Source organism: Thamnophis elegans, chromosome 11 (genome assembly GCF_009769535.1).
Source record: "Thamnophis elegans isolate rThaEle1 chromosome 11, rThaEle1.pri, whole genome shotgun sequence".
NCBI classification, from domain to species: Eukaryota; Metazoa; Chordata; class Lepidosauria; order Squamata; family Colubridae; genus Thamnophis; species Thamnophis elegans.
This window is the reverse complement of record NC_045551.1, coordinates 4,167,847-4,181,743: the sequence shown is the minus strand read 5'-3', so window position 1 is coordinate 4,181,743 and position 13,897 is coordinate 4,167,847. Positions and strand designations below refer to the sequence as shown.

The following is a 13,897-nucleotide window of genomic DNA, read 5'->3' as shown; positions in this document are numbered from 1 at the left end:
AGGGGCAAATAGCAATATAGCAATAGCAATAGCAGTAGACTTATATACCGCTTCATAGGCCTTTCAGGCCTCTCTAAGCGGTTTACAGAGAGTCAGCATATTGCCCCCAACAATCTGGGTCCTCATTTTACCCACCTCGGAAGGATGGAAGGCTGAGTCAACCCTGAGCCGGTGAGATTTGAACCGCTGACCTGCTGATCTAGCAGTAGCCTGCAGTGCTGCATTTAACCACTGCGCCACCTTGGCTCAGTAGTGGAGTAGACAGACTGATGTCCTAAGTATTTTTTTTCATCTTTTCTCTCTTCAGTCTTAACCAGCACAGCCAGCAATAAGAGCATAGGGAATTGTTCTGACCCCCTCCTCCATCCAGTAACGACTGCCGAGACAAGCTTAACTGGAATGTACTTTAATAGCAAGAAACCAAACCTCGGTGGCTGAAAGCCAAGCAGAACAAACAGATAAGGACCTTGGCAGCAACTCAGACAAACTCAGGCAGCAATAAACACAGATAAGGCTTGGCAGCAATCCAGCCTGCCAAGCTCACAGTACTGTCCTCTGACATTCAATCCTGTGTTGACTTCTGCAAAGAGGGGTGTGTGCACCAGTAGCTTTTTATAGTCTGGAGAGGAGCCTAATGACCATCAGCTGAGCGCAATTACCTCCTGTAACTGCGCAATTGTTCCTGATGCCTAGTAGCTCTTCGATGGCGTGCATCCAGGAACAACTCACTACTGGCATCCGGCTCACTCTCCCTTGTCTCCTCCCCACTGGTCCAAGGCTCAGGTGCCACCTGGTGGCCAACCAGCCTCTCTGCGCCCTGCTTGGAGTCGGAACCCTGTCCAGGGTCCTGCAAATCCTCCAGAGCCGACTCAGAGGGCCCCTCGCTGTTGGAGTCTGGTGGCAGCTCCAACGGCTCCTGCTGGGCCACAACACTGAATTATGTGTGAAATATTTCAAGGGTTTGGCCAGAGGTGTCTAACTCGCATCATCACAACGTTGTCATGTGATGTATCGGGACTTTTCCCCTCTTTGCTAAACTGGGTGGGGCATGGCCAACATGTGACGCATCCGGCCAATGGGCTGGGAGTTTGACAGCCCTGTTCTAGGCTACAATAATTGGACTTATGCATTTATCTTTTTATTTTGCTGTGATGACTGACGATCTGAACAGGAAGCAGCCTTGAGACTTTTTCAAACATCAACAACAGTCATTTTTTAAAAAAAAATTGCTCTGTAAATTATTTCATATAATATGAAATAGGCACATCTGTCCTTTAACTCAGAATGGGGTTTGCAGAAATGAAAACTGCACGGTTTCAAGCTCTTATGATGGTATTATTCTTTCTTTTTAAAAAAATAATAATAAGAGTATCAGACGGACCTACCGATTTCTTATTAACAGGTACAGGTTAACTCCTGGAGGTTCTTTAATTATAAAAAATGCAGTGCCCAAGGATGAAGGGGCCTATGGTTGTTTGGCTAGCAATGCAGCTGGAACAGTCAAAGGAACAGCTGGCCTCACGTACATTGGCAAGTATAAAAAAATAAAATAAATAAATAAGTAAATAGAAGTTAGACTTATATACCGCTTCATAGGGCTTTGAGCCTCTCTAAGCGGTTTACAGAGTCAGAATATCGCCCCCACAGTCTGGGTCCTCATTTCACCCACCTCGGAAGGATGGAAGGCTGAGTCAACCTTGAGCCGGTGAGATTAGAACCGCCGAACTGCAGATAACAGTCAGCTGAAGTGGCCTGCAGTACTGCACCCTAACCACTGCGCCACCTTGGCTCTATCACAGAGTGCAGTTGATTACTTCCTGTATTTGTTGCCAATTTCAATGGATCAGAATGTTTGTGGATGCCAGTGATCAGTGTACGATTATTTGAACACTAAGGCAAGAATATTCACAAAGACCCCAAAACAGCATCTCAGTTATTGAGTGTTTTGTTTTATCAGCCTGAACAGCTAATAGGTGAAAATATTACATGAAAAAAAATGGGATACAAGATTTGTTTATTTTCAAGGGAGCACTGGCAACTGTCTACCTAACTATTCTGAAATTATTCCACAAGGGACTAATTCTAAGACTAGGCTATAGGATATGTAAAAGATGTGTTGTCTTACTCTACTTCCTGGTTAAACTTTTTTACTTTTAAGAAAACAGGGAATCTGATCTGAAATCACCCTTGCTAGGTGATGGCAATACAGACATACAATGTATAAATGAGAAAGTTTAGATGAATCCTTCCATTGGCAACAAAAAAGGTTTTGACTCAAAAGAGTCCCAGTTTTATCTTCTATTACTTAATAGAAGATAAAACTAGCCATTCTCAACCAAACCTGCTTCATAGGATTTTTTTATAAAATACCAGTTTATTGATATCCTTCCGACTTCCTGGAAGTAAAGTAGAATCATATGGTAGATTCAAACTGTTTGTAAAAAAAGAGTGGGTCTCCATTAATTTAGCTGCCCCCAGTGCATCGGTAGACTTTTATAATTATATCCTGAACCAGCAAAGCTAAATTAGAATATCAATAAAGGAGAATATTTGTAGCTCAGGTTGAAATCAGAGGTGGAATTCAGCAGGTTCTGACCAGTTCTGGAGAACCGGTAGTGTAATTTTGGAGTAGTTCAGAGAACCGGTAAATGCCACCTCTGACTGGCTGCGCCCACATCTATTCTCTGCCTCCCGAGTCCCAGCTGATCGGGAGGAAATGGGGATTTTGCAGTAACCTTCCCCTAGATTGGGGCGGGAATGGAGATTTTACAGTATCCTTCCCTGCCATGCCCATCAAGCTACGCCCACCAAGCCATGCCCACAGAACTGGTAGTAAAACAAAAATTGAATCCCACCACTGATTGAAATGTGGGGTCCTTGATGTACTCTGAGCTTGCTGGTTTTTTTGCAGATGTTTCATTACCCTAACTAGGTAACACCATCAGTGCAAGCTGAGAGAGCACCAAGGACCCCTCAATTAGAATAAAGATTGTATAATTAAAAAAAAATTGAAAAGATGAATCAGGCATCTACATCTCTAAGGCTTCTTTTCTTGCTCCTTGTAGAAGTCCCTAGGGTAACTGTAGTACAAAATGAACTTCTGATTGCCCCTTGGGGACACCTCTCTAATGGAATGCAAAAGCACTGGAGTCCCACCTCCACTGATTAAATGGTTTAAAGGTATGTGGATTGAAACAAAACTAATTTTAAAATGTATCTCTTGACAATGTGATGACTCCGTATCTTGTTTTGTTGCTTAAATGCACTTACCTATTTCCCTTAAATAAATAAAAATATAGTACCTATGGACAGTTTGAAATGGACATCATAAATTAGCTAACTTGAGAAGACCCCTTCTTAAATATCTAAGGAAGAGGAAATGAGCATAGATGATAGCAATAGCAATTAGACTTATATATCGCTTCATAGGGCTTTCAGCCCTCTCTAAGCGGTTTACAGAGTCAGCATATCGCCCCCCACAGTCTGGGTCCTCATTTCACCCACCTCGGAAGGATGGAAGGCTGAGTCAACCTTGAGCCGGTGAGATTTGAACCGCTGAACTGCAGATAACAGTCAGCTGAAGTGGCCTGCAGTATTGCAAACTAACCATTGCGCCACCTCGGCTCTTGATAGATAGATAGATAGATAGATAGATAGATAGATAGATAGATAGATAGATAGATAGATAGATAGATAGATAGATAGATAGCAATAGCAATAGCAATAGCAATAGCAATAGCAATAGCAATAGCAATAGCAGTTAGACTTATATACCGCTTCATAGGGCTTTCAGCCCTCTCTAAGCGGTTTACAGAGTCAGCATATTGCCCCCAACAACAATCCGGGTTCTCATTTCACCCACCTCGGAAGGATGGGAGGCTGAGTCAACCCTGAGCCGGTGAGATTAGAATCGCTGAACTGCAGATAACAGTCAGCTGAAGTGGCCTGCAGTACTCCACCCTAACCACTGCACCACCTCAGCTCTTGACAATGTGATGACTCTGTATCTTGTTTTGTGCTTAAATGCACTTACCTATTTCCCATAAATAAATAATAAAAAATAGAGTACCTATGGACAGCTTGAAATGGACATCATAAATTAGCTAACATGAGGAAACCCCTTCTTAAATATCTAAGGAAGAGGAAATGAGCATAGATGATGGCAAGAAAAGCTTTAAAGCCACCACTTCTACAAGACTATGCATTGGCTCATATTCAATTTCTTTTTTTCCCCCTCAGGCAAAGTTTGATATAACTCCATTGTAAACTTTACAGAGATAATATCACTGTATTTTATGAGTGCTTGTTTTCAAGAGATTGGCAGATAGTAAAGTCTCTTGAACATTTGTAAACAATAGAGCCATTATGCTGCTTCTAAGGAAGCTATTTAATTTCCTGAGTAGGTGTTATTATTGTGATTTAAACAAAAATGTCATTATTCTTTCCCTGGGTCTAGGGGACTTAGAACTGAGGGCAACGGAATTTCTTATTATTGACTTTCTCCCGGGGTACACTGAGAATTCAGGAAACGCAAGATCTGGATGCTGGTGATTATATGTGTGTTGCCACAAATGTTGCGGATCTGCATCGGGTAAAATAAACTCTGATTGTCGGTTGTAAGTATGACACTAGAACAAAGCACACAAATTCGGTATTTTGTACCAGATGTGATCCATCCATTCTATTGTCATTTATCCAGTGAAGGATAATATTGCATGAATATTATTTGCTATCATATTAATTGATAGTCTTTGATATTAATGTTACATTCCTTAATATTATTAAATATTACTAATTATTGTATTAATATTATTTGATACTATATGCATTTACTTTGTGTAGATGGAAAGTGATTCCCCACTGCTGGGAGGGAACGATTTCCCGGGTTTTCTTGAATCCTTTTGCGCTGCTCGGAGGATTTGCTAACTTTCAGGGGTTCATCTTTGAGAAAGAAGTGCATTCTGCAAAGTAAAGCAGAAACAATGTGTATGACCAGCGTGTACATACAGTGTTATTGGAGGAGTACTTAATATTTATAACATGTTTGAAAGTGCGCTGAATTCTTAAGTGTTCATTCAGAATAATCCTGGACCATGCGATTGAGATGATAGTATCTTTTGACAGAGTTAGGGACAATGTTGGAGAGACAGGATGAGTTCATGCCAATGGGAAACTGTTCTGACCCCATCCTCCGTCCAGTAACGAAGCCAAGACAGCTTAAATTAGAATGTCCTTTAATAGCAATACCAGAATCTTGGTGGCTGAAAGCCAAGCAAACAAACAGACCAAGGACCTTGGCAGCAAGTTGGACAATCTTGGCAGCAATTCAGACAAACCTTGGCAGCAATCCAGCCTGCAAGTTAGTTACGTTCTCTTTAGTCAATGCTTGACTTCTGCAAAAGGGGTGTGTCACAAGCAGTCTTTTTTATAGGCTGGAGAGGAGCCTAATGACCACCAGCTGAGCGCAATTACCTCCTGTAATTGTGTATTGTTCTTGACGCCGAGTAGCTCTTCGATGGCGTGCATCCAGGAACAACTCACTACTGGCATCCGGATCACTCTCCCTTGTCTCCTCCCACTGGTCCAAGGCTCAGGCGCCTCCTGGTGGCCAACCAGCCTCTCTGCACCCTGCTCGGAGTCGGACCCTGTCCAGGGTCTTCTACATCCTCCAGAGCCGACTCAGAGGGCCCCTCGCTGTCGGAGTCTGGTGGCAGCTCCAATGGCACCTGCTGGGCCACAACAGGAAAATATCCATCTCACAACTGTAGCAGTAATGCTGCAGATCTATTCCTCAATGCATTTTAGCCAACCCCCAGATTAAGTTACAAGTAATCAGCTACAGATAATCAGCCATATCACGAGAAATGGTGGCATTGTGCCAATAAACTTAGACAAGGCAAATAATTTATGTGAATGGCTCTGAGTCGGTATTGAAGAGTTGGGGTTCCTTATCTGATTTTAATTACAAATACATTACAATTGTATTGACAATTCTATGATGTCTGTCTTCCTCTGTCTTCCTTTTATAGCTCCTCCAGTTTCACACAAGACCTAGTGATGTATCTATGGATATGGCTCAAACATAACATTGGCTTGCTATGTTCAGGGTTATCCAGAACCGAAGGTGAAGTGGCAGCGGCTGGACGGCGCCCCACTTTCTCAAGACATTTTGCAGTTAGCTCTGTCACTCAACTCAGAACAGGAGCTCTTTCCATTCACAGTATGTAGAAATAAGAAATACATAAGACTATTTATGGGCTCATTCAAACGTCTGTGATAGTATACTTCCCTCCCACTCCCTGAGTGACTGCAGAGGAAAGCTTATTGGTATGAAAAAGCACTCCCTCCAAAGTCTACCTCTGCTAGTTTCTATTGCTGCCTACCAGTGATAAGCGGGGAGGTTTATGGCTGGTGAGGCAAGTCCTCTTCAGCCCTCTTTAAGCGGTTTACAGAGTCAGCATATCGCCTCCACAGTCTTGGGTCCTCATTTCACCCACCTCGGAAGGATGGAAGGCTGAGTCAACCTTGAGCCGGTGAGATTAGAACCGCTGAACTGCAGATAACAGTCAGCTGAAGTGGCTGCAGTACAGCACTCTAACCACTGCGCCACCTCGGCTCTTATGTTGAACCCTTCCAATCTATGAAAAATAACAACAGGCTGTGGTTCAGTAGTTGGGTTCCATCTCCCGTTGCAACTAGTACTACATGCATGCGTGCAGTGCACACATGTGTACCCATCCGTGATGCTTCAGCTGTTCAGTGGAGCGTTGCGCAGGCGCTGTATGCTCCACGCGCCTGCGCAAATGCCCCGTCAGCTCAAATAGAGATAAGGAGAACGGCCGGTGGGTGGACCCTCTGGAGCACCGTACCGGAATGGTACCTGGTCCTTGCAGTAGACACCAGTGCGTTCCTACTGGGGCATACCAGTCGTATCTCACCACTGCTGTGGTTCCAGTTGTAGCAGCCACAGCAAAAATGGCCATGGAGATGCAAAATCTTCCAACTAGGGATAGATTTGCTAGGAACCACTGAAGCTCAGCAGATTGCTAATCTCCAAAGACGTCTCCTCTGTGCCTTAACATAATGTCTGCACTGGATGTCACCTGCTGAATTAGCAGGGAAAATGCTACTTTCAGAACGGAACACCTTAAACTAGCCGCAGCCTGATTCAGCATCTGCCTGACAACCAATTAATAATGCGAAGGCTTGTCCTTTGTCGATGGTTAGAAGGTCACCTACATAGCATAGCAATAGCAGTTAGACTATATACGCTTCATAGGGCTTTCAGCCCTCTCTAAGCGGTTTACAGAGTCAGCATATCGCCCCCACAGTCTGGGTCCTCATTTCACCCACCTCGGAAGGCTGGAAGGCTGAGTCAACTTTGAGCCGGTGAGATTAGAACCGCTGAACTGCAGATAACAGTCAGCTGAAGTGGCCTGCAGTACTGTACCCTAACCACTGCGCCACATCGGCATAACCCAGCAATCAGAAAAACAACTCTGGAACAACTTGGTAATTGCTTTCAAGCTGTTAAAATGATGTGACCTATGTTTAGGTTTAGCTTAACTGGAAAAATAATATTTATTTTATTTATTAATTTATTGGAATTTGTCAAACAGAAACAAGAACAAGAATAAAAATAGGAGAATTAAAAAAAACAATTATTCCAAGGGAATGTGTATTTTCAGATCTATTTGTTTAAGGACAATGCTTTTAATGCAAAATACTTATTGCTTGTTTTTTTTCCCCTTTTAAAACTTTTATACGATTTTAGATTTATGGGTTGACGATGAAGGAACATATGTCTGTGAAGCTGAAAACCAGTTTGGAAAGATTATCTCAAGCCATGCCACAGTTACTGTGATGGGACTTGGTAATGAATTGATAATATGAAGTTTTGAGAATATTTAGCATAGAAATAAAGTGTTCTCCACTTACTTTAGTGCTTGTAGGGTGTGAAACAACAGCATGCTCTGACGTTATGTTTAAAATCACATTTATGTTAAATCCAAACAGAATTTTATTGCTTTGATAAATCATTTATTGACAAAGAGAAATAACTGAACAAATAAATAATAAATAAATCCACATTAGATTTCTTTTGAGGAGCATCGGAATGCTGATGCGTTTAATGTTAAATAGTAACGTATATGAGCTTGAAACCTCTTTCCTGTATGCAAATTTGCTTAATACTTTATTAAGAGTGTGTAGTTGAAAAGAAGAAAGTGTGGATAATTGATGTGGCAATGCCCAGATATAACAGAATTGAATACTAAAGCATTGGAGAAAATGATCAAGTATCAAATCATGAAAATCAAAATTGAAAGATTATGGCATAAACCGTTCAAGATGGTCTTAGCACTTATCAGTACACTGAGTGCCATACCAAAAAGTCTTGACCACACTTAGAAAATCTGCACATTGGCAACATTTCCATCATTCTACTCTGCTTGGATCTGCAAATGTACTATGCTAATACATTACAATATCCTAGGTTCTTAGGAAGAATTCGATGTCTATGAAGGCCAACATCAGCTAAAGAACTGGCAGCTGTAATTTCACATTGAGTGAATAATAATAATAATAACAATAACAACAACAACAACAACAACAACTGTACACTTCGGCCCTCTACAACCGTGATATCTGGCTGTTGTGCTCCAAATGACGATCCGTGGGACTTTCGAATACAAAGGGATCGTCATTTGGAGCACAACACGCCAGATATCACAGTTGTAGAGGGCCGAAGTGTACAGTTTATTGATATCGCTATTCCTGTAGATGTCAGAGTCGAAGAAAAGAACTAGAAAAAATAATGAAATATCGCAACCTGGCTATCAAAGCTACACAGCTATGGATGAAGCATGTAACAGTGATACCGATTGTCATCAGGGCACTTGGCATCATGTCCAAGAATATTACAAGATATATCAACAAATTGCAGCTTCCTGCAATACCACCAGCGGAACTGCAAAAAATTGTGCTTGGAACATCTATTTTAAGAAGGTCCTTGGTTGATACCTAGGACTGGCAGCAATCCGTATCAACCATTAGTACCAGTCACTGGTATTTGTAATGCATTTTTGAATGTTCAGTTGGCTGAGTTTCATGTTTAATGATAAAGTATATGATAATGATAATGAGCAATAGTTGAAAAGAAAAAAAAGTATGTTCATTGACATTGCAATACCTGGAGATGCACGAATTGAAGGTAAACAGCAAGAAAAAAATCACAAAGTACCGGGACCTGCAAATTGAAGTTGAGTGACTGTGGAAAAAGAAATTGTGTGTTGTCCTGATTGTATTGGAGCAATACCTAAAGAGCTACCTCGCTATTTGAAATTTCTAAATTTACCTGACTTGAACATTCTGATTCTACAAAAAACCAACCTACTCGGAACAGCTTATATCCTCCGACGTTACCTTAACAGTTCCTAGGTCCTCGGTTAGGACTCGACCTGTTGAGGTACCAACAAGCCCAAAAGGCTGTGAATCTCACCAAAGATTAACAACAACAACACACAACACACCAGACATCACACTGGTTGAGAAAAATAAGGTTACAATCATAGACATCGCAATACCAGGTAATAGCAGGTTCGACGAGAAGGAATATGAAAAAATCGCGAAGTACCATGACTTAAAAATCAAAATTCAACGATTATGGCACAAACCAGCAGTGGTAATTCCAGTGGTAATTGGCACACTGGGTGCTATTCCAAAAGCACTGGAATTAGATTTAAAACAGTTAAAAGTTGACAAAATCACCATCAGTCAAATGCAAAAAGCCACACTGCTTGGATCTGCACGCATATTACGAAAATACATTACGACGTCCTAGGCCCCTGGGTGGGGCCCGACTAGTAACCAATGCCAAATCTGGCGAAACAACTGGCTGCTGTGATACAATTCTGTTGTTGCGATAACAACAACAACAACAACACAGCCAAGTCCTTGGGAAGGACTTGATAGGTGGATAAATGCCAAATCCAGTCAAAACATCTGGCTGACCAACCATAATAAACAACCAAATAAAAATGGAAGTAGCATGCTGTAATAGATAACAGATTATTTTGGGATTCATGGTTCCACACAGTACAATACATCAGTAGTCCAGTAGATTTATTTATAATTCAAGATTAAAGTAAACCATTTTAGAATAGAATAGAATAGAATAGAATTTTATTATTTGTATGCCGCCCTTCTCCAGGAGGACTCAGGGCGGCGAACAATTCAAGGGGGAAAAAAGGGGAACATAAAAAACAAAATACAAATAATAAAAGTAAACAACAGTCGCACAACCATACATGTCGAGAGGGGAGGGAACTCATCACCCCCAGGCCTGCGGCAAAGCCAGGTTTGACGGCTTTTCGGAAGGCCTGGAGAGAGGTGAGGGTCCGAATCCCTGCGGGGAGTTCATTCCAGAGGGCCGGAGCTGCCACAGAGAAGGCCCTCCCCGGGTAATAGCCAGGTGGCATTGGCTGGTAGATGGCACCCGGAGGAGGCCAACCCTGTGAGATCTAATGGGTCTGTGGGAGGTAATTGGCAGCAGGTGGTCTCTCAAGGTCTCTCTTAAAGAAAAGTTTTGCATTCTAGGATTTTTCTTAAGTCCCTTGAGAAGATGGATCTTTTTTTGGATGGATATTTTTGATGCAGTTTTGTAGGAACATAAACCATCCTTGTGTTATGATCATTTTTTCTTCTCCTGTCTCTTTGATATAGTTGTACCCTCATTGCAATGAGTCCGGCAACAGCTAATGTCATTGAAGGACAACAACTGACTCTGTATATGCTGGCAGGGAACCCAATCCCAGACGAAAGTGGATTAAAAGTAGCATGGTGGTAAGATAATTTTGAATATCCTTTAAAGTTTCCTACTTAAACTTACTTAAGTTTAAATACTGCCACTGTTTGATGGTGAACTGTTTTCAAAAACATGAACTCTTATGAGTAGCAACCAAGAGCCGAGGTGGCGCAGTGGTTAGGGTGCAGTACTGCAGGCCACTTCAGCTGACTGCTATCTGCGTTCGGCGGTTCTAATCTCACCGGCTCAAGGTTGACTCAGCCTTCCATCCTTCCGAGGTGGGTGAAATGAGGACCCGGACTGTGGGGGCATATGCTGACTCTGTGAACCGCTTAGAGAGGGCTGAAAGCCCTATGAAGCGGTATATAAGTCTAACTGCTATTGCTATTGCTATTCATTTCATTATTTCATTCCATTTCATATAGCAATAGCAATAGCAGTTAGACTTATATACCGCTTCATAGGGCTTTCAGCCCTCTCTAAGCGGTTTACAGAGTCAGCATATCGCCCCCACAGTCTGGGTCCTCATTTCACCCACCTCGGAAGGATGGAAGGCTGAGTCAACCTTGAGCCGGTGAGATTTGAACCGCCGAACTGCATATAGCAGTCAGCTGAAGTGGCCTGCAGTACTGCACTCTAACCACTGCGCCACCTCGGCTCTTATGCAGGTGGGACATAATTTACATGAAGACTGTTTTCTGACTCAATGAAATTACCTGCTAGATGACTTGGGAAAGTCAGTTTAGGCTAAGCACTAGATACGGGTCCAAGTACATTTGGCAGGGACAGACTTCTTGAGAAGCAGGAAATAACTCGGGACTCCCCAGAGTTCTTGAAAATTTGGAAAAATCTTATATAATAAATGATCACGATATCCCGAGGTTTCCCGTAGTTGTAATGTGATGCCTGCATTGTTGTGTTTGCTAATTTGCTATTTGACACCCATAAATTAACTCCATCTGGAAATTATTTCATCTGTTGCAAAATTCTGTTTCTGGAGAAGGATTTGTGATTACATATCTATATGTACGATGATTCAGCAGTTAAGAAGCTGAGATTGTCAGCAGGAAAACTGAAAGCTCCTGTTTGAGACCCAAGCACTGCATAACCGGGCGAGCTCCTGTTCTTGTCCCAGATCCTGCCCACTTAGCAATTCAAAAGCATGAACATGCAAGTAAATAAATAGGTACCACTTCGGTGGGAAGGTAACAGCATTCTGTGTTTACGGCACATTCTATGCTGCGGTGTGATACCATGCTACCACATGACTGTGGAAACATCTTTGGACAATCTCTGGCTCCCTTGGCTTAGTTACAGAGATGAGCACTGACCCCTAGAGCAGTGGTTCCCAAACTTGGCAACTTTAAGACTTGTGGACTTCAACTCCCAGAATTCTCCAGCCAGTAGAGTCAGACACAACTGGACAAGTTCTCAAGTTTTCAAGTTTTAATTTTATTTATAGGCCGCCCAATCCCGGAGGACTCCGCGGCTCACAGTGAGGGGAAAGAAAACAATAAAATAAAATAAAATAAAATAGACAAGTTAAAAAAAACACAGATACATTAGTTTCGGTCGGGCTGGACTCAACAATGAGGTCAACAGCCCCAGGCCTGCCGGAAAGCCAGGTCTTGACAGCTTTTCTGAAGGACATGAGAGTGGGTGAGGTCCGGATTTCTGGGGGTAGTTCGTTCCAAGGGGAAACATTTACCTTTACCTTATCTATATATCATTGCTTTTTGATGTTGCAGTGAGGAAAGGATAAACATCTGAACTAGGGCTTTGGTTTAAATTTGTCTCCAAGTGTCACCAGTTGGAAGTGAAGATAAGCAGAAATATTGTGTCATTCAGCTTCCTTTCAGCTGCAGTTGTAATGGGGAATTTCTAAGTTTTAAGATTCATGTAGAGGCAGTTTGACTTAATCTGTACACAACAATCACTTTTTCTTTCAGGAGAATCATTGGTGTAGATCAGGGGTAGTCAACTTTTATACCGACTGCCCACTTTTGTATCTCTGTTAGTAGAAATTTTCTGACCGCCCACCGGTTCCACAGTAATGGTGATTTATAAAGTAGGGAAGTAACTTTACTTTATAAAATTTACAAAGCAGAGTTACAGCAAACCCCCACCGCCCACCATGAAAGCTGGAACCCACTAGGGCGGTAGGGACCAGGTTGACTATGCTGGTGTAGATAGTTTTTCATATATAAAATATATATGGAAGAGTGGAAAAGAAGAAAGATAGGAAGGAGGGATAGGAGAGGGTAAGGGGGAAGATGAAGAGATAAGGAGGAGTGGAATGAAGAGAGAGGAGAAGGAGAAGGAAGGGGAAGTAGAGTAGAAAGGATGATGGAGGGAAGAAAGGAGTAGGAGAGAGGTAGAAGAAAGAGGTGTATGGAGTGCAGAAGAGCTAATAATGGGTTGTTATCTTTCTGGGCTTGATGCAGAGAACTGATGTAATTACTACTTAATACAATAGGATATTGGCTGTAATAGTATACATGCGACTATATGTTATGAAATGGAAAATAAAAAAGTATATTAAAAAAAATATAACTCAATTTTATCTTCCATAGAATGTTTGTTATAGGCTTGTGCAGATAAAATTATAATGCATGAATATACAAAGTATAGTTATGTATATATTTATAGGCTAAAAGAATGGAAAGTTGTGGAGAAAATAAGCTACAGATTCCAGTTGCCCTGACAAAGACAGGAAAACACATTTTAAACATGTACTGATAATTAATTCAGTGACACTATGCTACAACCAGAAAGAAGAAAATCTGAACCATACTCCAGGAAAGTCGACAGACTTCAAAGGGAGATAATTCCATATGCAGCCCTTAGACTGAATCATTTTTGATACCCTTTTGTATTCTATTATGGAAGCCATGAAAGGAGTAGAACTTTTGCTATATCCCAGTTGAAAAAGTCAAGCTTTCCGTATGATTTGAAGTCATTTATTGCTTTTTTCACTTTCCCAAGCCCTGGTGTCTTTCATTTAGAGGTGGCGCAGTGGGTAGAGTGCAGTACTGCAGCCACTTCAGCTGACTGCTAACTGCAGTTTGGCGGTTCAAATCTCACCGGCTCAAG

At 41.9% G+C, this 13,897-nt stretch overlaps 1 protein-coding gene across 1 annotated transcript in view; it reads left to right on the top strand.

The window, feature by feature from the left end:
* HMCN1 (hemicentin 1) overlaps nucleotides 1-13,897 on the top strand; it is a 264,205-nt gene that overhangs the window by 82,154 nt on the left and 168,154 nt on the right. The window contains 10 exon segments of the mRNA XM_032226793.1: nucleotides 1,403-1,530; nucleotides 3,066-3,109; nucleotides 3,111-3,180; nucleotides 4,457-4,503; nucleotides 4,505-4,616; nucleotides 6,030-6,146; nucleotides 6,149-6,220; nucleotides 7,775-7,880; nucleotides 10,729-10,811; nucleotides 10,814-10,842. Of these exon segments, the coding sequence (XP_032082684.1) occupies nucleotides 1,403-1,530; nucleotides 3,066-3,109; nucleotides 3,111-3,180; nucleotides 4,457-4,503; nucleotides 4,505-4,616; nucleotides 6,030-6,146; nucleotides 6,149-6,220; nucleotides 7,775-7,880; nucleotides 10,729-10,811; nucleotides 10,814-10,842 (808 nt within the window).